The sequence below is a fragment of the Dromiciops gliroides genome, chromosome 4 (genome assembly GCF_019393635.1).
Source record: "Dromiciops gliroides isolate mDroGli1 chromosome 4, mDroGli1.pri, whole genome shotgun sequence".
NCBI classification, from domain to species: domain Eukaryota; kingdom Metazoa; phylum Chordata; class Mammalia; order Microbiotheria; family Microbiotheriidae; genus Dromiciops; species Dromiciops gliroides.
In genome coordinates this window covers 181676066-181699671 of record NC_057864.1, presented here as the reverse complement: position 1 = coordinate 181699671, position 23606 = coordinate 181676066, and the positions used below count along the sequence as shown (strand labels likewise).

At 40.1% G+C, this 23606-nt stretch overlaps 3 protein-coding genes across 3 annotated transcripts; 1 reads left to right on the top strand and 2 right to left on the bottom strand.

The window, feature by feature from the left end:
- Window positions 1–153: 153 nt before the first annotated feature.
- Window positions 154–21679, top strand: LOC122726715 (keratin-associated protein 4-12-like). The gene is made up of 3 exons (XM_043964617.1): window positions 154–616; window positions 668–725; window positions 21541–21679. The coding sequence occupies exons 1-3, from the start codon at window positions 154–156 to the stop codon at window positions 21677–21679; spliced, it is 660 nt and encodes a 219-aa protein (XP_043820552.1).
- Window positions 13737–14159, bottom strand: LOC122753429 (keratin-associated protein 9-2-like). Its single transcript, XM_044000825.1, has one exon. It carries the CDS (start codon window positions 14157–14159, stop codon window positions 13737–13739), a length of 423 nt encoding a protein of 140 aa, XP_043856760.1.
- An 884-nt stretch (window positions 21680–22563) lies between the features above and the next one.
- Window positions 22564–23342, bottom strand: LOC122752986 (ferritin heavy chain-like). The gene has a single exon (XM_044000026.1). It carries the CDS (start codon window positions 23281–23283, stop codon window positions 22732–22734), a length of 552 nt encoding a protein of 183 aa, XP_043855961.1. The 5' UTR covers window positions 23284–23342; the 3' UTR covers window positions 22564–22731.
- Window positions 23343–23606: the final 264 nt, after the last annotated feature.

Genomic DNA, 23606 nt, shown 5'->3' with positions numbered 1-23606 from the left:
TCATAAAACATGGCATAAACAATAATAAGGAAAGATCCTGCTCATGGGGCCAATTTCACACAGTGAGGACAGCTATATAAAGTCCCAGAACAATTCTCAGACTACTGGAAATTGTTTCTCTACAACTCAACAGAAGTCACATCCACCAAGACCATGATCAGCTCCTGCTGCTTTTCTCCTGCCTGCTGCCAGCCAACATGCTGCAAGACAGTCTGCTGCAGAACAACTTGCTGCCAGCCATCCTGCTGTGAGTCCACCTGCTGTCAGCCGACATGCTGTAGGACAGTTTGTTGGAGAAACACTTGTTTTGAACCAACCTGCTGTGAGTCCAACTGCTGCCAACCTACCACTTGTGACTCTAGCTGCTGTACACCTTGCTGCCAGCCATCCTGCTGTGAGTCCAGCTGCTGTCAGCCAACATGCTACAAGACAGTCTGCTACAGAACAACTTGTTGTAAACCAATCTGTTGTGAGCCCAACTGCTGCCAAACTTGCTGTCAGCCATCCTGCTGTGAATCCAGCTGCTGTCAGCCAACATGCTGTAGGACAGTCTGCTGCAGAACAACCTGTTGTGAGCCAACCTGCTGTGAGTCCAGCTGCTGCCAACCTACCCCCTGTAGCTCTAGATGCTGCACACCTTGCTGCAAGCCAACCTGTTATAGAACAGTCTGCTGCAAAACTACTTGTTATAAACCAACCTGCTGTGTGCCCAGATGCTGCCAGCCATCCTGCTATTGATCAACTTGCTGGCCCAAATGTGGAGTGATTATATTTAAAGTCAATCATCCTCAGATTCCACATTTTTGTTATCAACTCCTTTCCTACTGTACAGGATTCCTCTACCACCTTGATGCTGAAAGTCTTGGACACACCTGGATATAATTTCATCTATTTTCAGCTAGTGCTCTTGTATCTCATTATATGGCAACCACTTTCAGCTCCATGTCCCCTGCTGGAATAGGACTGTAATGCCCATTTTATTGCTACAGATGACTACAGCCTTGTGTTGACCTTTTTTTTCAAATCACCAAATAGTGACCAACAAGAAGCCACCCTTTTTGTCAGGATGTAACCAAGTGTATCCTAAGGGTCAATCCCTGAATTTATAGTCCTTGTAACCACTCAACTTCATTTTCTTTTAATATTTTGTTTCTTTTGTTGTTCTCCTATTTCCTGATTATTCTGTCTTCCTTAAATGTCCTCTTAGGACCAGCAGGGTTTCCCAGCTGGTCACCTAATAAACTCTTTTTGTTTCCATAATCTCACTCGTCCTTGTCAATTTGTAAAGCACAAATAATGGTGGGAGTAGTGGTAGTGGTGATGCTGGAAGTAGTGGCAATGGAAATGATACTATTCATTCAACTATAGATCATCTATGCACTTGGGTTCATTTTCAAGTAAGGTTTATAGATTTGTGTTGATCTCTTTATCCTTTTGGGACCAATAGAGAATATATCAGCTGGTTGAGCAATTAGCTATAGTTTAACTTTTCTGATGTCTTCACTTTTTGCGAAACATCATAGATCCCTACTTCCTAGGGACTATTGATAAGTCATCTAAGATCCTAATCATATACAAGAAGAATTCAACTTACATGCTTCAAAAGAAAATACTGTGTCACAAATATTAGAAAGAAGTTGGTTAGCCTTGGAGTCAGTACAACCCAGATTAAAAACCTGCTTCATATGGTTCCTAACTATATCATCCTTGGTAAACTATTTAATCTCTCTGTGGCTGAGGTTCCTCAACTATAAAGTGAGAGGCTTGGCCTCAATAGCCTCTAACATCTATCCTGGACCTTAGTCTATGAATATATCAGATAGGTCTTGAAAGAGCAGTTTGTCTGTTTGTTCTCACAAAGTCAGCAATTTAATTTCATTGTTGTCAGGAGTTCCAAGAAATGAACTTCTTTCACCAATGTAAATCAATACCTTTTCCAAATTGCACACTACTAAATTAGAAATCACACACTGACTTTTTGTCAGTCAGTGAATAAACATTTATAAAGAGACCACTATGTTCCAGCCATTGTGCTATGTGGCAGATACAAAATAAGGCACAAGGCAATTCCTATCCTCGAGAAGCTCACAATCTAAGAGGGAGACAACAAAGAAATAATTATATACAAAGTATATAAAACTCAAATAGGAAAGAAGAGAGGGAAGGCACTAGAAAGAATTAAGAGGGGTTAGGAGAGGGTCCCTGTAGAAGATGGTCTTTAGTTGGTACTTAAATAAAGTCAGAGTAGCAAGTAGATAAAGACAAAGGAGAGCATTGTAGGCAGGGGGAACAGCCAGAGAAAATACCTGGAGCTGAGATATGGAGTGTCTTGTTTGTGGAACAACAAGGAGGTCAGGGTCACTGGAAGGTACAAAAAACTGTAATGTTAGGAAGGAGTCAAAATGTGATGGATTTTGAATGCCAAATGGAGGACTTTGTATTTGATCCTGGTAACAATAGGGAGGAGACACTAAAGTTTGTGAGGAGAGGGGGAGATGCAGAGGAAGGTGATGCAATCTGAACTGGACTTTGGAAAAATCACTTCAGTGGCTGAATCAAAGGATGAATTGTAGTGGGGAGAGACTTGAGACAGGAAGACCTACCAGCCAGCTATTTAAATAGTTCAGGCAAGAGATAATGAAGGCCTATACTGTAGTGGTGGCTGTATCAGAGAAGGATATGGAGCTTATACAGACATGTTACAGAGGTGAAATCAATAGGCCTTGGCAATATCTTGGGTATGGGTGGTAAAAAGATAGTGAGGAATCCAGGAGGACTCCTAGATTGTAAGCCTGAGTCTAGGAGGATCGTATTGCTCTCTGTAGTAACAGGGAAGGCAGAAGGAGAAAGAGTTTAGGAGGAAATATGAGTCCAGTTTTGAAGATATTGGGTTTAAAATGTGTACTGGACATGGAGATGTCTGAAAGGCAATTGAAAATTGGAGATCAGCACAGGGATTGGTTCAGATAGGCGTATTTGTGAATTGTCAGCATAGAGATGGTAATAAAAAGCCATGAGAGCCATAGAGATCTCCTGGTGTAGTAGAGTAGAGGGAGAAGAGAAAAAGACAGAACCTTGTGGGTCTCCTGTGATCAGAGGGTGTGAGGATGAGGATCCAGCAAAGAAGAATGAGAGAAGCAGTCAGACAGGGGAAGCAGAAGAAAGTGGATCCCCAAAGAGAGTCAATGAGGAAAAGGAAAGATCAACAGTGGCCAAAAGCTTCAGAGTGGGAAAAAGGGATTGAGGATTGAGGAATGACCATTGGATTTATGTCAGGGTCAAAACTTTAAGCCAGGTCTTCCTGACTCTGAGGTCACCTTTGTATCCACTAGCAAAGCTATCAGTGACCAAGGGAAATGGGGCCCCAAAAAATGTGAAAACACAAGTAATAAAACAAGGTTTTAAAATATTCAGGATTGGAAATTATTTTAATCAGGAAACTGAAAATGTTTCCAAATGAGCATCTAAGTGAAAGAAAAATCAAAAGGAGGAAAGAAAATCTCACAGCAAAGATTAAGAATAATGAAAAAAAATCATATTGAAATTCAAATGTATTAAATAGATGAATATTTTCCAGACCAAGCATTCTGAATGTGACTCCCATTTCAATAATGAAAAAATCAAAATCAAAGAAAAATAGTTAAAGAAATAAAAAGTGTAACCAAGATTACAAGGGAAGTAGAAAACTGAGAAAGAATTTTTGAAACAAATATCTCTCATAAAGGCCTCATTTCTCAAATATATAAAGAACTGCATCAAATTTATAAAAATACAAGTCATTTCCCAATTGATAAATGGTCAAAGAATATGAATGGGCAGTTTTCAGACAAAGAAATCAAAGCTATCTTTAATCATATGAAAAAATGCTCTAGATCATTATTTATCAGAGAAATGCAAATTAAAACAACTCTGAATTATCACCTGACATGTATCAGAATGGCAAATATAACAAAAATGGAAAATATTGGATGTTGGAGGGGATGTGGAAAAGCTGGGACGCTAATTCACTGTTGGTGGAGTTGTGAAAAGATCCAACCATTCTGGAGAGTAATTTGGAACTATGCACAAAGGGCTTTAGAATTGTGTACACCCTTTGATCCAGAAATACCACTGCTAGGTTTATATCCCAAAGATATCCCTAAAAAGGGAAAAAGATCTATTTGCACAAAAATATTTATATCAGCTCTTTCTGTGGTGGCTAAGAATTAGAAATTAAAGGAATTCCCATTAATTGGGGAATGGGTAAACAAACTGTGGTATATGATGATGATGGAATATTATTGTGCTATAAAAAAATGAAAAGCAGGATGACTTCAGAAAGGCCTGGAGATGCATGTATGAAATGATGCAATGTAAAGTGAGCAGAACCAAAAGAACATTGTACACAGATAGCAATGAATTGTAAATGACTTGACTATTCACAACAATACAATGATCCAAGACAATCCCAAAGAACTGTTGATGAAACATACTATCCACCTCCAAAGAAAGAGTTGATATTGATGGAAAAGACTGAAGCATGCTATTTTTTAACTTTCTTTCATTGTTTTTTTTTCTTTTTATTCAAGTCTTCTTGTACAAAATGACTAATATAGCAATGTTTTATACGTATAGCCCATATCTGATTATTTGCCACCTCAGGGAGGGGGGAAGGAAGGAGGGATAAAAATTGGAACCCAAAACCACATAGAAAAATGTATATCATTTTAAAAAAAGAAATAAAAGGTGGAAATGTCCCCAAATCAGGAAAAAAATATTAAAATCCTGTATGGGGAAGGCTTCTAGCTTATCTCCATTACAGATAATGCTTGCTGATGGTTTTAGATAAATATGGCTTATCATTTTAAGGTACACTCTTTTTATTCCTATGCTCTCTAGTGTTTTTGTATCTGGTTTTTGTTTTGTTTTGGCTTTTGTGGGACAATGAGGGTTAAATTACTTGCCCAGGGTAACACATATGAGGTAAAAATAAATGACTAATGGACTGTTAGTGGAGTTGTGAACTGGTCCAAACATTCTGGAAAACAATTTGAAATTATGTCCAAAGGGCTATAAAACTATTCATTTTGACCCAGCAATACTGCTAGAAGTTCTATATCCCAAAAGAATTTATAGCAACTCTTTTTGTGGTGGCAAAGAATTCTAAATTGAAAAGATGCCCATCAATTGGGGAATGGCTACAAAAGTTATAGTATATAATTATAATAGAACACTATTGTGCTGTAAGAAATGATAAGTGATTGAAAACTATCTTTACATGTAACTAGAAAAAAAATTAAATACTATGAAAGAAAAAAAAGAAATGACCAGTAGAATGATTTCAGTAAAAACTTTGGAAGACATATATGAACCATTGCAAAGTGAAGTGAGCAGAATGAGATCGTTGTGCATAGTAGCATAAATATTGTAAGGCTGATCAGCTGTGAAAGGCTTGGCTTCTGTTATCAGTACCAGGATCCAAGGAAATTCCAAAAGACTCACGATGAAAATTTCTATCCACCTTCACTTTCCATTTTTCTTGCCTTTATGTGACATTGCTAATGTAGAAATGTGTTTTGCATGATTTCACATATGTTACAGGTTTCATATTGTTTGCCTACTCAGCGGACAAGGAAAGGACTAGAGAGAAGGAGAGAATTTGGAACTTGAATTTTTCTTAAGTGGGGTGCCTGTGTGTGTGTGTTGAAGGAAAAAATAAATTGATTGCATGCCTCACAAATAAATAATGAAGAAGAAAAAGTAAGAATATAATTGTGGAGTGAGAAAGTGGTCAGGCTCAGAGCTATATACTTTAAACAGGTGGGCAAGAGAACTCAAGTTTCATAATACTTGTAGAGTTAAAAATAGTAAAAAATATAATTCCTATGTTTTATGCCCTTAAATAATGTGTATGTCTAAAGGTTGCAGAAGAAGTCTTTCCCAATCCTCCTTAACTCTCGCATCTTTCCTCTGTTGAATATCTACGATTTATTCTGTATAAACTGTATCTATAAACAGATGTTTTGATCTTGTCTCACCCTTGGGTTTTGAGTTCCTTGAGGGAAGATACCCTTTGCCCTTTTTTATTCCCAATAATAAGCACAGTACCTTAACAAATGTTTATAAAATGACTATGGAATTTCTGGAGCAGAGCCAAGATGGCAGAGGAAAGGCAGTAAGCTCTCAGAATTAACGACACAATCACTCCAAAAAACCTCCAAATAATACCATAGGACAATTCCTGGAGCAGCAAAACACAAAAAAGAACAGCCTGAAATGATTTTCCAGCCAAAGATGGCTTAGAAGGTTGGCAGGAAGGGGCCTCTGTGCCAGGATAGAAGTGTAGCCCAACCTCACAGTCATGCTGACACAGATTCAGGCCCAGGCAAGTCTCACCAGAGCAAGAGACCCCAAGAGCCTCTGAATCTGCAGCAGTGCCAGTGTCATCTGGAACTAAGCTAACAGTCTGGTGAGAGGGCTGAGCCCTTAGCAGGGGGGAAATTACAGGGGGCTCTGCTGTTACTGAATTGGAACTTGGATTGTTCACCACTGCTAGGAACCAGGAAGTCAGCTTGAGCATCAGTGGCCCAGGTAGGGGAGGGGTGCAGTCTTGTTGGAGCTAACAACCACAGCACACAAAGTTTTGCTGTCTGGTTAATTAGCAAGTTGACCTGGGGTTATCTACAGACCAGGGAACAGGTCAGTTGAGTGAAGAACCTGCCCCTACTTAAATCATACCAACTGGGACCCCCTGAAGCTTGGGACAGTATAGCCTGGAAAGAGTGCCCCACTTAAAGGTGTTAAAAGTCAAATAAAAGACAGGCAAGATGAGCAGACAGAGAAAGATGAAGACCATAGAAATGTTTCTTTAGTGACAAGGAAGATCAAAGCGCACTCTCAAAGGAGGATGGCAATGGCAGGGCCCCTATATCTAAAGCTTCCAAGAAAAATATGAATAGGTCTCAGGCCATAGAGGCACTCAAAAAGGATTTTGAAGATAAAGTAAGAGAGGTAGAGGTAAAACAGAAAGAGAAATGAGAGTGATGTAGGAGGGTCATGAAAAAAGTCAACAACTTGAAAAGCCAAATGGGCCAAATGGAAAAGGTAAAAGGAGCTACAAAATCTCTCTGAGAAAAATTATTGCTTAAAAATTAGGATTCAGAAAATAGAAGCTAATGATTTTATGACAAATCAAGGCACAATAAAGCAAATACAAATGAGTAAAAAAACAAACAAACAAACAAAAAACAGGGCAATGTGAAGTATCTCCTTGGAAAAACTGCTGACCTGGAAAATAGATCCAGGAGAGACAACTTGCTTCTTCTTTTTTTTTTTTTTTGACTTGGAAATGAGGGTTAAGTGACTTGCCCAGGGTCACACAGCTAGTAAGTTTGAGGCCGGATTTGAGTGGGCAGTGGGCAAGGAAAGGTCGTCCTGAATCCAGGGCTTGTGCTTTATCCACTGTGCCACCTAGCTGTCCCCTGGGAGAGAAAATTTGAAAGTAATTGGACTACCTGAAAAACATGATCAAGGAAAAAGCTTAGACATCATCTTCCAGGAAATTATCAGGGAAATTGTCCTGATATTCTAGAAGCAGAAGATAAAATAGAAATTGAAAGAATTCATTGATCATCTCCTGAAAGAGATCCCCAAAAGGAAAACTCTCAAGAATATTATAGCAAAATTCCAGAGCTCCCAATTCAAGGAAGAAATATTGCAAGCAGCCAGGAAGAAACAATTCAAGTACTATAGAGCCATAGTCAGGATAGCACAAGATCTAGCAGCTTCTACATTAAAGGATCATAGGGCATGGAATATTATATTCCAGAGGACAAAGGAATTGGGATTACAACCAACAATCATCTATCCAGCAAAACTGAGTATAATCTTTCATTGGAAAATGGGACTTTAATGAAAAAAAGGACTTTCAAGTATTCATGATGAAAAGACTGAGTAGAAAATTTGACCTTCAAATGCAAGACCCCAGAGAAGCATATAAAGGTAAACAGGAAAAAGAAACCATGAGGAATGTTAAAAGGTTGAACTGTTTATATTCCTACATGGGAAGATGATACTTCTAACTCATAAGAACTTTCTCAGTATTAGGGCAGATGATAGGAAAAAATGTAGACAGAGGGCACAGGTGGGAATTAATTATGAGGGGATGATATCTGTAACACATTTATTTTTTTTTGATCATTTTTTGTGGGGTGGTTGGAGTTGGGTGACATGCCAGGGGTCATGTAGTGGGTGTCTTGTGTCTGAAGCCAGATTTGAGCTCAGGTCCTCCTGGGTCCAGGGTGAATGATTTGTCCACAGTGTCACCTAGCTGCCCCATGATGATATCTGTAGGGTAAAATTGAGGGGTGAGAGGAATGCACTGGGGAGGGTGAAGGGGAGAATTAGAATGGAGTGAAACCCCACATGAAAGAAACAGGAAAGGGCTTATAGAGTGGGGGAAGAGATGAAGGAGGAGTGGAGCAGTGAATGAGCCTGACACTCTTCAGAATTGGCTCAAAGACCTTAATCTCATCAGAGTTGGCTCAAAGAGGGAATAACATATACACTCAATTGGGTGGAGTAATCTATCTAACCCTGCAGGAAAGTAGGAAGGGAAGGAGATAAGGAGGGAGAGGTAAAAGAAGGGAGGGCAGATTGGGGGAGGGGGCAGTCAGAAGCAAATCCCTTTTGAGGAGGGATAGAGTGAAAGAAGATAGAAAATATAGTAAATATCATGGGGAAGGGAATAAGATGGAGGGAAACAATTAACGATAGTAACTGAAATCTGCAAAAAATGTATGTAATAGTAACTGAAAAAGAGAAAAGGAAAAAAATTACACAAAAAATATGTATAGCAACTCTTTGTGGTACCTAAAAATTGGAAATCAAAGAAATTTCCATCAATTGGGGAATGACTAAACAAGTTGTGATATATCATTGTAATGGAAAATTATTGTGCTATAGGAAATGACAAACAGGATGGTTTCAGAAAAACCTGGAAAGATTCATATGAACTGATATATAGGATCATTGACAATGCTATGCTAAGGTTTAGTAAAACTCTAGCAATTCAAACAATTAAAGAAGAGAATCCAGCTTTCCAGACTAGAGTCCAGAATCCAATTTTCCAGATCAGAGTCCAGAGTCCAGAGCCCAGCTTTCCAGAACAGAATCCAGCTTGCTCCTGATGATATCTTACCACTTCAAGAAGACAAGAGAACTCAGAAACTTTATATGAACAGTTTTGTTTTGTTAGTTTTTGTTATCTCCTGTTATTATATGCCATCTGTAACATGTACTCTCTGCAGAGGCCCTCCCTCTCTGCAAGACCAATGTCAAAGCATCGTGTTCATGACAGACTGCCCCTCTGGACAAAACTTTTCTCTCTCCCTTTTTCTATATTGATATTAACATATTATTACTTAGCATAGGATATTATTTTTGGCTGTTTCATTGAGCAAACTCATTCATTTTTCAAATGAAACAAAGGGGGGATGTGGTAAAAAATGGAAGTTTTAGCTGAATCACTTGAGAATTGAGCGCATGCTACTAAAGTGGCTTTTGAAGGACCTCCCTTTTGGTGACAAACTTCCAGCATGCCAGCTTAAAACTGAGGAAGGAATGGAAGTTCACACTCTCTGGCTTTTCAACTTAGTCGTGGCAGAGCATGTGTTTTGTGTTCAGCTTTTGGGTGTGCTGGTTCTCAGTCTGGCAGGCAGTTTGGGATTCTGTGACTTTTATAAAGGAAAATAGACTAAGCTTAGATCTAAGATTATTCATTTGTATTTCTACTTTCCTATTTCCCTAATTGGTATCACCTTTTGTTTTCTAATTAATTCCCAAGCAATAAAAACTAATCCCTCACTGATTAAAGCTCAGAGGCTTCTTTTTCTTAGTGGTCTGGGAGATATTTAGATAGATAGATAGATAGATAGATAGATAGATAGATAGATAGATAGATAGATAGATAGATAGATAGAGATAAATATATGGGAAAAGTTAAAAGGGGAGTTTAATGCTCGTATATCCAATTTTAAATCTCACAGCATTATAGCTCTATGAGTAATTGTGAATGATAAAATGAATAAGAAGGATCATATTGCCTTTGAGGAAAATAAGAAAATTAACAAAATACAGTAGTGAATTTGTTAAATTAAATTATTATTATAATGTTCAACATACAAAAATTGAATTCCCTTACAGAAAGGGTCAATAAATAGATTAAAAATACAAACCAACAAAATTTTAATTATAAGGAACACAACTATTGCAGAATCACTAAGAAATTTCATTTGAGGAGATGGACTAAAATTACCCAATATTTTTATTGAATTCAGTGATTCAGTTGTGTCTGACTCATGGACCATAGCACACCAAGTTCTTCTCTCCTTCACTATCCCTCAAAGTCTGTCCATGTTCGTGTTCCATTACACTATCTTTCCATCTCACCCTCTGTTGTCCCCTTGTCTTTTTGCCTTCAATCTTTCCCAATATCAGTATTTTCCAATGAGTCGCATCTTCTCATTATGTGGCCAAAGTATTTAATCTTCAGCTTCAGTATTTGCCCTTCCAATGAATATCCTGAATTAATTTCTTTAAGTATTGACTGATCTGATCACCTTGCTGTCCAGGGAACTTTTTTTTTGGGGGGGGGGGTGAGGCAATTGGGGTTAAGTGACTTGCCCAGGGTCACACAGCTAGTAAGTGTCAAGTGTTTGGGGCTGGATTTTAACTCAGGTCCTCCTGAATCCAGGGCCAGTGCTCTATCCACTGTGCCACCTAGCTGCCCCCCAGGGAACTCTTAAGAGTAATTTCCAGCAACATTATTCAAAAGCATCTGTTCTGTGTCACTCAGCTTTCTTCATAATCCTACTCTCACATAATCCTACTACTGGGTGAAAAAACATAGCTTTGACAACCTGGACTTTTGTTGGCAAGGTGATGTCTATACTTCTTAGTATGCTGACTAGATTTGTCATAGCTTTCTTTGCAAGGAGCAAATGTAAATTCATGGCTGCATTCATCATCTGTAGTCATCTTTAAATCCAAGAATAAAAAATCTTACACTGGTGGGGGTGGCTAGGTGGTACAGTGGATAAAGCACCAGCCCTGGATTCAGGAGTTCCTGAGTTCAAATCCAGCCTCAGATACTTGACAGTTACTGGCTGTGTGACCCTGGGCAAGTCACTTAACCCCCATTGCCCCGCAAAAAAAAAAATCTTACACTGCTTCCATTTCTTCTCCCTCAATTTTCAAGGAAATGATAGGACCAATTGCCAAGATCCTAGTTGTTGTTGTTTTTATGTTAATCTTCAAGCCCCCTTTTGCACTCTTATCTTTCACCGTCTTCAAGAGACTTGTACCCAATTCTAGGGTACAAATCAAAATATACTTGGCTTTCTTTTATTTATTTAGCTTAAAATCAAAGTTGGCATTGTCACTACATTCCTAAGTTCCTGCTACTACTTCACCAAGCATGTCCTCATTATTATTCCATATTGCTCAGCTCCACAACCACTCCCCATACCTCCTAAAAGACAAAATTGACAAGTAGAAAGGCAAAAATATGCTACTATTGAAACAGAGGGAACTTCAGTTGAAGGCAAAATAATTAAAATGGCCCATTCAAACAAAGTCATCATTCTTTAACAAACATAGTGATTTGGATCAAGAATTCACCATCTATTTGCTTCTTTTGAACAGGTAGTTGGCAGTATACTCCCAAGAAAAAAAGAAAACCTTCCTATTTTTCTTTCTCTCAAGCCTCAGCCTAAAGCTCTGAACTGTCTTTGTTTCCTCATTTTCAAAGTTTGAAAATTTAATTACATAAAAGTCAATTTTTGATACTCTTTTTAAAATTTTAAATAAATAAAATTTTAATAAACATTTTATTTATAGTTTTGGGTTCCAATTTTTATCCCTCTTTCCCTCTGTCTTCTCTCCCCTCCCTGAGGCTGCAAACAATCATATATAGGTTATATATGTAAAACATTATTGAGTCCTAATATAGTGATGACAACAAATGGAAATGATTCATTTCTTAGAGCTGTTTCCAAGGCAACCTATTTATTTCCCTTGTGTAAGATTCCTTGGCATTTCCTATGGAGTTTCTGTTTGTTGTTCATCCTTCATTTTCCAAGAGGATCAATGACATCATGATAAAATAGTGAATGATGAGTGATGTCTTGACTTGCACATGAATTTGATTAAAGTGTACAAAGTCATCAGCCTCAGTTTCTCCTCCAGAGTCAACAAATTCCAGTGGCAAGATATCAAGATGACTAGCAATGGCCTGAGATGTGGTAGACAACCTTGGGAACTTTGATATCTGACCAAGCTCTAAACACAGTACCTGGTTCAGCTGTTTTCATGGCCATTGGAACAAATTGTTCTCGTCCACCCATGGTGCCCAGGGAAGTCTTAACATATTAGGAGTGGATGTCCCACTAACACACCACTGGGTCTAAAGCCTATTTGTTACCCCCAAACTGATTTAGCCGGTCTGCAGGAATAGTTTTACAAGGATGCAGTGGCTATAAATGCTACAACTTCTTGGAGTTACAAAGGAAAGTTGGGTGAAAAGTGGACACCAAAGGTGGATGAATAACCCTGATAAGGACCCAATAAGCCCTCATACTAGAAGTGCTGGTCCTCACTAAATACTTGGTTTCTGTCCCTGCATAGTTGTTTATTACTAGTGCCACCATTGTTGAGTTTTATAATCTATATGGTATCAAATATTTTCCCTCTACTGAAGTTGGCTGAGGTGATGGAGGGTTGAGGGAAATTATTTCCTTAGTGGAGCCAGATAGCAGCAGTTATGAATCTTCCATGAGAAATGGTGCACACACTAGTATTAATAGCATAAAATATAATTCAATATATGTATATATAATTCATAGTATAATCCATTTAGATGGTTTGCAAATAGCTGCTATTGGACACAAAGGTGTAGATCATAAGATCACAGATTTAGAACTAAAAGGGACCTTATAAAGGAAAATTCAAACCCAGGTCCTCTGATTCCAAGGTCAGTATTCATTCTATTTCATCAGGATGCCACCTTCAGATGAACCTAAATCTACTACTATTAGTAAGAAATCAATACAGAGGTGTAGAAGATCTGCTGACAATATATTAGCAGCAGCAGCAAAAATATGGTATAAATCAAGAACAAACTTGATTACATAAATTAAGTTTATTAAGAGATAAACACAAAAGCCCTGATGATCATGAGAACATTTAAGAATAAGAGTAGAAAAGACAATGTAAGAATAATTAAAAAGTGGAAAGTTACAATGATTAAAGCTTTAGCAGTTAGGTGATTTTAGATCCAGTTCACAGGCCATAAATATGAGAACATATTTGCTACAAGGGTTATTTGAAGGAATAGAACTGGCTCATTGTGGATCTTTCCATGAATGAACAAAGTAGCTAAAAGAGTATTTGGGATGGGAGAGGGAAGGGAATTAACTGGCAAAGGAATTATTACAAAGAAACATTTTGACTTGCTCAACAGCAGTAATAAAATGATAACAATATTCTTCAGCAGTTAGGCAGTGTGAAGTTTATTGCTAATCTGAAAACTAGTCAAAAGATGATGATCCAAAAGGTAAGTAGTAGGTGTCAATATTAGTCCATCAAACAGATGCCAAAACCATGAGCAAGAGAATGATTGTAGTTTGGAAAGAAGGTTTCAGGAAAGAGGATTATAAGCAGGAACTAGAAACATGGCAGATTGTTGGACAGCAAGTCAGTCAGCAGCAGGAAGGTTGGCAGCAGCTAGAAACACAAGCAGTTGGACAGCAGCAGGTGGTTCTGCAGCAAGTGGTTTCACAGCAGATAGGATGGCAGCATCTGGACACACAGTAAGTGGGGTGGCAACAGGTTGTCCGGCAGCAGGTGGGCTGACAACAAGAAGGTTGGCAACAGATGGAGGAACAGCTGGTGGGTTGGAAGCAGCTAGACACAGAGCAAGTTGGATTACAACAAGTTGCCCTAAAGCATGTTGGCTGGCAGCAAGATGCACAGCAGCTGGACAAACAGCAGGTTGGATAACAGCAAGGTTGGCAACTGCTAGGCACACAACAGGTGGGCTTGCAACAAGTTGTTTTGCAACAAACTGTTCTGCAGCATGTTGGCTGGCAGCAAGTGAGAGCACAACAGCAGGGGCCTACCATGGTTGCGGTTATGGAAGTTTCTGTTGAGTTGTAGCAGAAAGGTGCTCAGATTCTGAAAAGCTCTCCCTCTCTCTAGGGCTTTTTATACATATTCTCACTAGCTGAGGATGGGTCAAAGGACATGGTCCTTCCTTGTTATTGTTTCTGCCATAGTATTTGTCCAAGACAAGAAGTTGTCCATACTAGTCACTGTTGACTAAGTCAGTATGAATCTCATTAGAATAAGTGACTTTTTGGTTCTTCCATTTGGGCTCATCTAATCCAGTCTTTCCTCAAGAGTTAAAGTCCATGTTCAAAGATGTTCATCATTATCATGAAAGCATCTATTTCTATAATTCAACACAGGTCCATCATATGGTAATTTAATCATTTTAAGAGGGAAGTAACCTTAGAGGATAAAGCAAACTCTTCATGTTATAAAGCCGAGGAAAGACAGAGATTCAGTGATTTCACCAAAGGCATACAGCTGGTAAACAGGGCAAGAACAAGAAATCAGGACATCCGACTCAAAAATTTATGACATTCTCATTTCACTATGATGGTTCACTCTCTCCACAGCTCTTTTTCTATCCCTATTTTTAGATTGCTCATTCCAAAACATGATCTTAAAAACAATAAGCTTGTGATTTTGAGCCTGTAGTTGAATGTAGTCAAGAGAACTCTGAATTTGAAGTCACAAAATCATCTGAGTCACTTAATCACTGAATGATTTTGAACAAGTCACATGACATCGGTAAAAACCCATTTTCTTACCTACAACTTGGGAATAATAATACCTGTTTTTTAGGTTTTAAGAAATTTCTCTCAACATCTAATCATTTAACCATGGAAATAGAAATTTGTTTTGTGAAAAAATATTACATTAGTATTATTGTTCAACTTTACACACAAAAATAGTCTCTACTCAAAGCCAGATCACATCTCACTTCCTGGCAATTTTATTTCAATTGGATTAGTTTAGAAATCAACCCTCACTTTTCTTACTGGGTGTGAAGGAAAAGAACCAGCACACTGTGTACCTACAGCATGCCTGGGCCATAATGTCAATACTTTAAGGATGACAACCTATTAAGTATAAGAACAAGATTAAATAAGCTTGTATCTGATACTGGGGCATTCTCAGTCAACCAGTCACTGAGAGGGTTGAGACTCTGCCCAGATAAGTATCAACCACTGCCAGGGCTCTGTCAATTTCCCACTGTACATGTGGCAAGAGGTTATTAGTGGATGAGAGGAGAACATTAACTGTCCACTAAGTATAAATAAGACCTAGAAGAGCCAGTGTAATGCATCTGGTCATCATAGTTGTCATCCACCTCAATTACGACCACCATTTTGGGGGTAATTTACATGTAGGCAAACAAACTTAGAATCTTTAGGTAGAAAGTCAGTCTGGACCAAATGTCCTTCAGAAAGAGGTACAATAGCTGGATTTATCAGATGGTGGATGATAGCAAGTTTGGCAACAGCTCGACAAAAAGCCAGTTGACCTTCCATAAGAATTTGGCAACAGTGGGGCTTCTAGGTGGGACAGTGGATAAGACACCAGCCCTGTATTCAAGAGGACCTGAGTTCAAAGCTGGCCTCAGACACTTGACACTTACTAGCTGTGTGACCCTGGACAAGTTCCTTAACCCCCCATTGCTCAGAAAAAAATAAAAAATTGGCAACAGGGCTTGTGGTGTGAGACTTGGAGAAGGAAGGAGGCCAGGCTGAGCTCTGATCTCTTCTCTAGGCCAGATTGGCTTCTTAACTTTCTGAACCAACTGTTCTCTCTTTACTAATGTTTGGTTTGCTTTAATAAATGCTTAATGCCCAAAACTGGTGCTAAAGCTTCTAATTTATGAGTAACAACTGTGATGTTTAAAAACTAGCTAAGATTTACTTATCAATTCAGCAAGAGTTTGGGTTTTTTAGTATTTATTAAAGTGTATTAGAAGTTAGTGAAGAGACAGAGATTGAGAACAGATTTCTTAGCTTAGATCTATTTGGGATAGCCAGAAATAAAACCTTGCCTTTCCCTAACAGGCCACGTGTAAGTTCTCTGCCACCACAAGTCAATTTCCACTGAAAAGCGAGCTATTCTCCACTACTTCTCGCAGAAGCCCTCTGTGAAACAGGAAACAGGGCTGTCCACACACACAGCTCCAAGCTAATTGGCTGGTAGCTTTGATTGGCATGACTACAGGAGGATCTATAGACATAACTTCCAGACACCAAGTCACATGAGGATGCAAGTCACATGCTTTCTCCTCAGGATAGAGCTCTGATTCTCACACAAATGAAGACACCAAGTCACATGCTTTTTCCTCATGGTAGAGATCTAATTCTCACACAAATATATCAGAAATGCCAACGAATTTTCCCTAAACTTGGGACAGACATAAGGCAGTCATATAATTTTACTCATCACAGTTTTGACAACCATAAAGGGGGTGCTGGACCCTGAAATCTTCTGATCTTCTCATCAAACAAGCTGGCTCAGATCTTTTCATAAAGAATGCCTGAAATGGCAGAGGAAAGGCAGTGAGATCTCGAACTCACAACATGATCACTCCAAAAAACCTCCAAATAATGACATAGGATAATTCCTGGAGCAGCAAAATCCACAGAAGAATGTGCTGAGATCATTTTCCAACCAAGGATGGCTTGGAAGGTCGGAAGGAAGGAGCTGCTGTGCTGAGACAGGAGTGGAGCCCAACCCCACAGTCATACTGATACAGATCCAATCCGAAGAAGGCCTCCCCAGAGAAATAGACCCCCAGAGTCTCTGAATCAGCAACAGTGCCAGTGTCATCTGGAACTAAGTTCACAGTCTGGTGAGAGGGCTGAGCCCTTAGCAGGGGGGAAATTACAGGCATCTCTGCTGGTGCGGAAGCAGAACATGGGCTTTACACCCCTGCTGGGAACCAGGAGGTAGACTTGAGTAGCAGTGGCCCAGATGGGGGAAGGGCACAGGCTCATCAGAGCTGACAACCACAGCACACAAAGTTTTGCTGTCTGGTTGATTAGCAAGTTGGCCTGGGATTATCTACAGACCAGGGAACAGGCCAGTTGAGTGAAGAACCTGCCCCTCCTTAAATCACCATCTGGGACCCCCTAAATCTTGGGAAAGTGCAGCCACTTTAAGGAGTTAAAAGTCAAGTAAAATTGGGCAGCTAGGTGGCACAGTGGATAAAGCACCAGCCCTGGATTCAGGAATACCTGAATTCAAATCCAGCCTTAGACACTTGGCACTTACTAGCTGTATGACCCTGGGCAAGTCATTTAATCCTCATTGACCCACCACACCCCTCAAAATAAAGGTTTGGGGGGCAGCTACGTGATGCAGTGGATAAAGCACTGGCTCTGGATTCAAGAGGACCTGAGTTCAAATCTGGCCTCAGACACTTGACACTTACTGTGTGACCCTGGGCAAATCATTTAACCCTCATTGCCCTGCAAAAAAAATATATGTATGTATGTATGTATTAGGGTGTTTGGGGGGCCTTTCTTGAAATGGAATCTGAATTAAGAGGGATAGACATTTTATTGACTTTTTTCTCACAATTCCAAATTGCTTTCCAAAATAGTTTTATCAATTCACAGCTCCACCAATGATGGTCTCTTTCCAAAACCCAAGAGGAAAGTTAAATTAAATGTGGATGAGATAATAGGAAGTGGGTTTTGAAGGGTGTTGCTTATACTTAGGAATTCATAGATTCATTATCAGAGGAATGGAGAGAAGAAGAGGAGAGTTGAGTTTCTTGTTCATAGGGAGAGCTCGAAAAGGGTATATTCCTTGCACTTGATTGTCTCTGCATAAGGCAGAAGTATCCATGTCTTAATTCCAATTCTTTTTGGATTGTCTCCACCCACAGGAAGTATTCTAGAGGGGTTTCAAAGGGCTCCACTGCCTATTCCTCCTAGGCAGAGATGTGATTTATAGAATCAGGACCAGACAGAATGTAATAGGCTCAAACAAAGGATTGAATCCAATAAAATGAGATTTTATAGAGATAAAATTAAAGCCCTTTTGTTTCTTGGTCAACAGATGGAAGCAATCGAAGTAGGAAAGAGAATAAAAAAACAATGACAAAACTACAGAACAATATTAGAAGAAAATTACTTTGAGAAATCATAAAGATTAGGAAAAGAGCACTTATTAGGACAAAATTAGTGTTGTTCATACAAAGGAATAACCCCAATTGTCTGTTGCCAGGCTGATTTGTTGTCTGGATGCAAATAATAATGTGGAATACAGGGAATATCCTTTATGAGCAGACAGCTCAGTAGATAGCAGGAACTCTAGGAGTCAAAGGAGAATGATCAAAAGTCAGGGACTTGGCCAACTGGAGCAATAAAACAAACCCAGGATCCTCTAGCATCTACTTGGTTAGAAGCCAGATGCCTTCAAACTAGTCACCAGATAAAGAATAAGGAAACTGGCATCATTTCCAGTGATGCCAAGCAAAATGCAGCATCCAGGGACTGTGAGAACTTTCAGCAGGAAGATGATGGACATGGAGTTGGATGATATCAAGCTGATTGGCAACAAAAGGTGTGGAAGGAAGGTGGTCCAAAGCAACTAGAAACACAAGGTGTTGCACAAAGCCAACATCAACAGTAAGGAGGCTAGCAGAAGCTGGGCACAAAACATATAGGGTGAGTTCAGGGCTGGCAACAGCTGGGCCTATAATGAGTTTTTTGACAGCTCACTATCTTGCAGCATGTTGAGTGGTAACAGCTAGGAGCAGAGCAGCAGGAGATGACCATGGTCTTGGTTATGGAGGCTTCTGTTGGGTTACAGAAGAGAGTTTACCAAAGTCTGAGAAGTTCTCCTTGCCTTTTATCTCATGAATCAGATGTGACCCAACTTTCCTTTTTATTGTTCATATCATATTTCATAGTCACAAGAACTGTCTGGAATGGGAGTTATTGACTAAGAGTGATGATGGATCTTATTAGGATTAATGATTTAGCTGATTTCTCCATGAGGAACATTCACTTTGTCTTCCTTCTCTTTAAAGACTTTCATCATTTTCATCAAATCAGCAATCATCGTGATTCAAGATGGTCCATCACTTGTCAGTCTGATAATTGTACTATCAATAGTTAGGTAGGAAAAAACCCTAGCTTTCCCCCCATGTCCTGACACTCTATATCCAATTACTGTCAACCAATGTAATATACTGAATTCTAAATTGCTATCACAATCCTTTTTCTCTTTAGAAGCAGCAAAGTGGTACAGTGCAAGAGTGCTGGACTTGGAATCAGTAAGACGAGTTCAAATCCTGCTTAACCTCTCTGTGTCTCATCTTCCTTCTTTGGAAAATCAGGATAATATCATTTACCTTCCAAGATTGTTGTAAGGATCAAAATGAAATACATAAAATGAAAACACATAAAGCCCTTTCCAGACGTTAAAGTACTACAAAAGTGCCAGATAGGATGATGATGATGATTCTCATTACACTGTAAAAGATTTTCTTATTGATCACCTTGTTGAGTAGCCAACCTTGCTTTCAGACAACCTGCTGAAGAACAAAACCCCATGGAAAGTCTCCTGGCTACGTGTCTAGCTCTTACTAACCCTGCTGTCAGTCAACCTATGTCAGGTCCAGCTATTGTACAACTTTATGAAGACTATTTGGTCCAGGGGCAGCTAGGTGATGCAGTGGATAAAGCACCAGCCCTGGATTCAGGAGGACCTGAGTTCAAATCTGGTCTCAGACACTTGACACTTACTAGCTGTGTGACCCTGGGCAAGTCACTTAACCCTCATTGCCCCACCCAAAAAAGAAAAAGAATATTTGATCCAACAGAATAATTAAAACAGTTTTCTGCCTAAAGATTCCTAGCTTGTGTCCCTACATATGAAGTTCCCAGAAAATTGGTGATGAGGGGTGGAGTAGATGAAACTCATCAGAGTTGTATCACAACTGGCTCTTTTAGGGCCCATTCCTACTACATTCAGCAGTTGGTGCTCTTCTGCACCAGGAGGTAGAGCCCTCCTGCAATCATGACCACAGCTGCATGAACAAAGCCATGACAGTTGTTAATGTCTCCTTGAAGTGACTGGATGACTATGTCCCAGTATGAGGCATGAACACACGTAGCTTTGGGCTTGTTCTTCAAATGTAGCCATCCCTATTGTTCTGACAGTAACCCCGCCCCCCTTCAGCACCATAGATTCTTCTCCTTCACATACCATAGGAAATGTGAGGTTTGACTTCTACCTTAATGCATTTAGCAATGAAAGGCATGCAGTCTGTCTTTGAACAGGTGTTTTTGTGTGTGCAAAGTTTAAACTCAGAACAATAACAATTCCATATTTTTTATAAAATACACTGCAGTTTAGATAATTATTAAATGCTGACAACAATATTATAAACTGGGTACTCAGATGAGAGATAAGGAAGTGAACATTTAGAGAGGTGAAGTGGTTTGTTCAAGGCTATCCAGTAAAATCGGGGACTCAGCTTCAACATGAATCTCGATTTTGTGATTTGGAATGCTAAGTTCTTTCAGGTACACTCAGCTCCAGGATTAATTTCACAAGCTTGTTGTTGCTGACGTCCTGGTTTAATGTGAAGCAATATAACAAAAGAAAAAGAAAATATGTGGGGAGAATAAACCAGAAAAGAATGAAAAAGCAGTTTGGGGAGTTAGAGGATCTAGTTTTAAATTTTATTTGTGCTACTTAATACCTATGTGACTTTGTCTAAGCCACTTAGCCTCTATGGGTCTCAGTTTCCTCATCTGTAAAGTGAGGAGGCTGGATTAGACTCTTTTTTTTAAGTGAGGCTATTGGGGTTAAGCGACTTGCCCAGGGTCACACAGCTAGTAAGTGTTAAGTGTCTGAGACCAGACCCTAACTCAGGCACTCCCGACTCCAGGGCCGGTGCTCTATCCACTGCACCACCCAGCTGCCCCTAGACTCTTTCTAAGATGACTTCCCTCTTGATGTGAACAAATTGTCATGTGATGGGCCTATTAATTTTAAATGACGTGTGGCTCTATGATAATAATGAACATCTTTGAAGACAGACTTCGTAATGATTGAGGAAAGATTGGATTGGGTGAGTCCAAGGAGAGGAACCAACCAAATTATTTATTCTAATAAGATTCATAATAACATGGAATTAACAGCCATTAGTCTGGACAATTCCTTGTTACCAAAGAACATGGTATAAACAAGAACAAGGAAAGACCCTGCTCAAATTCAACTAGTGAGGATATGTATAAAAAGCCCTGGACAAGGAGGGATTTCCGGACTCTCAGAAACTTTCCACTGCAAATCAATAGAAAACTACTCAATCAAGACCATGGTCAGCTCCTGCTGCTGTGCTCCCACCTGCTCCCAGCCAATATGCTGCAAGACAGTCTGCAGCCAAACAACCTGTTGTAGACCCAGCTGCTGTGTGTCTAGTTGTTACCAGCCAGTGTGCTGCAGGACAGTTTGTTGCAGAACCACATGTTGTAAGCCAGCATGCTATGGGCCTAGCTGCTGGCAACCTTGCCATCAGCCATCCTGCTGAGTGTCTAGCTGCTGCCAACCCTCTACTTGTGGCTCCAGCCTGTTGCCAACCATCTTGCTGCTAGTCCACATGCTGCCAATCAGTCTGTTGTCAAACAACATGCTGCCACCCCACCTATTATTTGTCCAGCCACTGCCAACCTTCCTATTATTGACCAATTTGTTATCCGATGACTTACTTTTTCTAGTAATACTGAGAACTACCCAGTGTATTACTTGTTGCCAACTGAACTGCTTTCATCCCACTGTTTATGGTCCTGGCATTTACGTGATATATAATGAAATTATTATCGTCCACTTATCTTTGGAGCCATCATATTTTGACCAGTTTACAGGTGAGGAATCAGCTTCACATAATTGAAATGCTAAAAGGTATTATAGCCATTGTGTTGCTACTGCTAGCCAAATTAAAGATCTTCCATGGCTCTCCCAGTATTGGATTCCTTTGCCAGCTCATTCCCTGACCTCACCTTTCCCCTCCTACCAAAAAAAATACTGCTTAGCCACTCTGTCTACTGATGGAAGGAACCACCTGTTGCTCCAATTCTAACCTTTACAGAAAGGTGTCCAACAAGTCTTATAGCAATCATGCTTTCATACTTATCTTCTAATAGTTGTATCAAGTCTGCAAACTGCTCAAGCTTTTGTCCTTGAAACTTACATTTTTCTTGCTTCTAATATTGTTTCCAGTTCCTTTATACGGCTCATATTGTCTTTCCTACTCTTACTCTTTTTTTTAGTGAGGCATTTGGGGTTAAGAGACTTGCCCAGGGTCACACAACTAGTAAGTGTTAAGTGTCTGAGGCCGGATTTGAACTCAGGTACTCCTGATTCCAGGGCCGATGCTCTATCCACTGCGACACCTAACTGCCCCCCTACTCTTACTCTTTTTTTTTTTTTTTATCAGTACCAAGTCACTTTATTGGGATGTAAATGGTGGTAGTTTTTTGGTACAGATTATGAAAAGGTCAGATAACCAAAATATGCATGCACTGAAAGACAGGAGGAATGGCACCCACAGTTCCCAGGTGTGGGGGAAGCCAGGTGTGTGGCTTAGCTCTCGTTGTCACTGTCTCCAAGGGTGTGCTTGTCAAAAAGATATTCCGCCATGCCAGAATCGGGGGCCCCCATTTTGCGCAGGTTGGTTATGTGATCACCCAGTTGTTTGATGGACTTTACCTGTTTGTCCAGGTAGTGGGTTTTGATGAAATCACATAAATGGGGGTCATTTTTGTCAGTTGCCAGCTTGTGCAATTCCAGTAAAGACTGATTGACATTTTTTTCCAAGTGCAGAGCACACTCCATTGCGTTCAGTCCACTCTCCCAGTCATCGCGTTCTGGTTTCTTGATGTCCTGCAGAAAAATGCGGCCACCGAGTTGGTTCTGCAGCTTCATCAGCTTCTCAGCATGCTCCCGCTCCTCGTGGGACTGGTGCAGGAAATACTTGGCAAAGTTCTTCAAGGCCACGTCATCTCGGTCGAAGTAGTAAGACATAGACAGGTAGACGTAGGAGGCGTAAAGCTCCAGGTTGATCTGTCGGTTGATGGCGGCCTCAGAGTCCTGGTGGTAGTTCTGTCGCACCTGAGAGGGAGACGAGGTCGTCATGGCAGCGGAGATGGTGGAGGCGGCTTAGACGAGGAGGCAGAGGGAGGAGGCGGCTGCGCAGCAGCTGTGGCTGAGGCTGGGGCAGTGGCGGCGGATGGCTGCTGCTCGAACGGTAGGATGGAGAAGTGTTGGTTAGTGGAGGTGAAGGTGGAGAGGTGGCTAAGGGCGGCTCCGGCCTGGAATCGAGCAGCGGGTTCCGTTCAAGTACTGTTGAAGCAGGAAACCGCAGTGACTCCCCTTCCCTGCGCTTCTGGCCCCTACTCTTACTCTTAAAGATTCTCAGGTATCGTCAGAGCTTCTGTGATGATTCCTAATAAACTTGA

Coding starts and splice junctions, on each gene's coding strand:
- LOC122753429 (XM_044000825.1), bottom strand. CDS start 14,159: ATGGTAGGCCCCTGCTGTTGTGCTCTCACTTGCTGCCAGCCAACATGC.
- LOC122752986 (XM_044000026.1), bottom strand. CDS start 23,283: ATGACGACCTCGTCTCCCTCTCAGGTGCGACAGAACTACCACCAGGAC.
- LOC122726715 (XM_043964617.1), top strand. CDS start 154: ATGATCAGCTCCTGCTGCTTTTCTCCTGCCTGCTGCCAGCCAACATGC. Junction 617..667: donor CTGCTGCCAACCTACCCCCT/GTAGCTCTAGAT, acceptor GTTATAGAACAG/TCTGCTGCAAAACTACTTGT. Junction 726..21,540: donor GTGCCCAGATGCTGCCAGCC/ATCCTGCTATTG, acceptor CAGCCAAACAAC/CTGTTGTAGACCCAGCTGCT.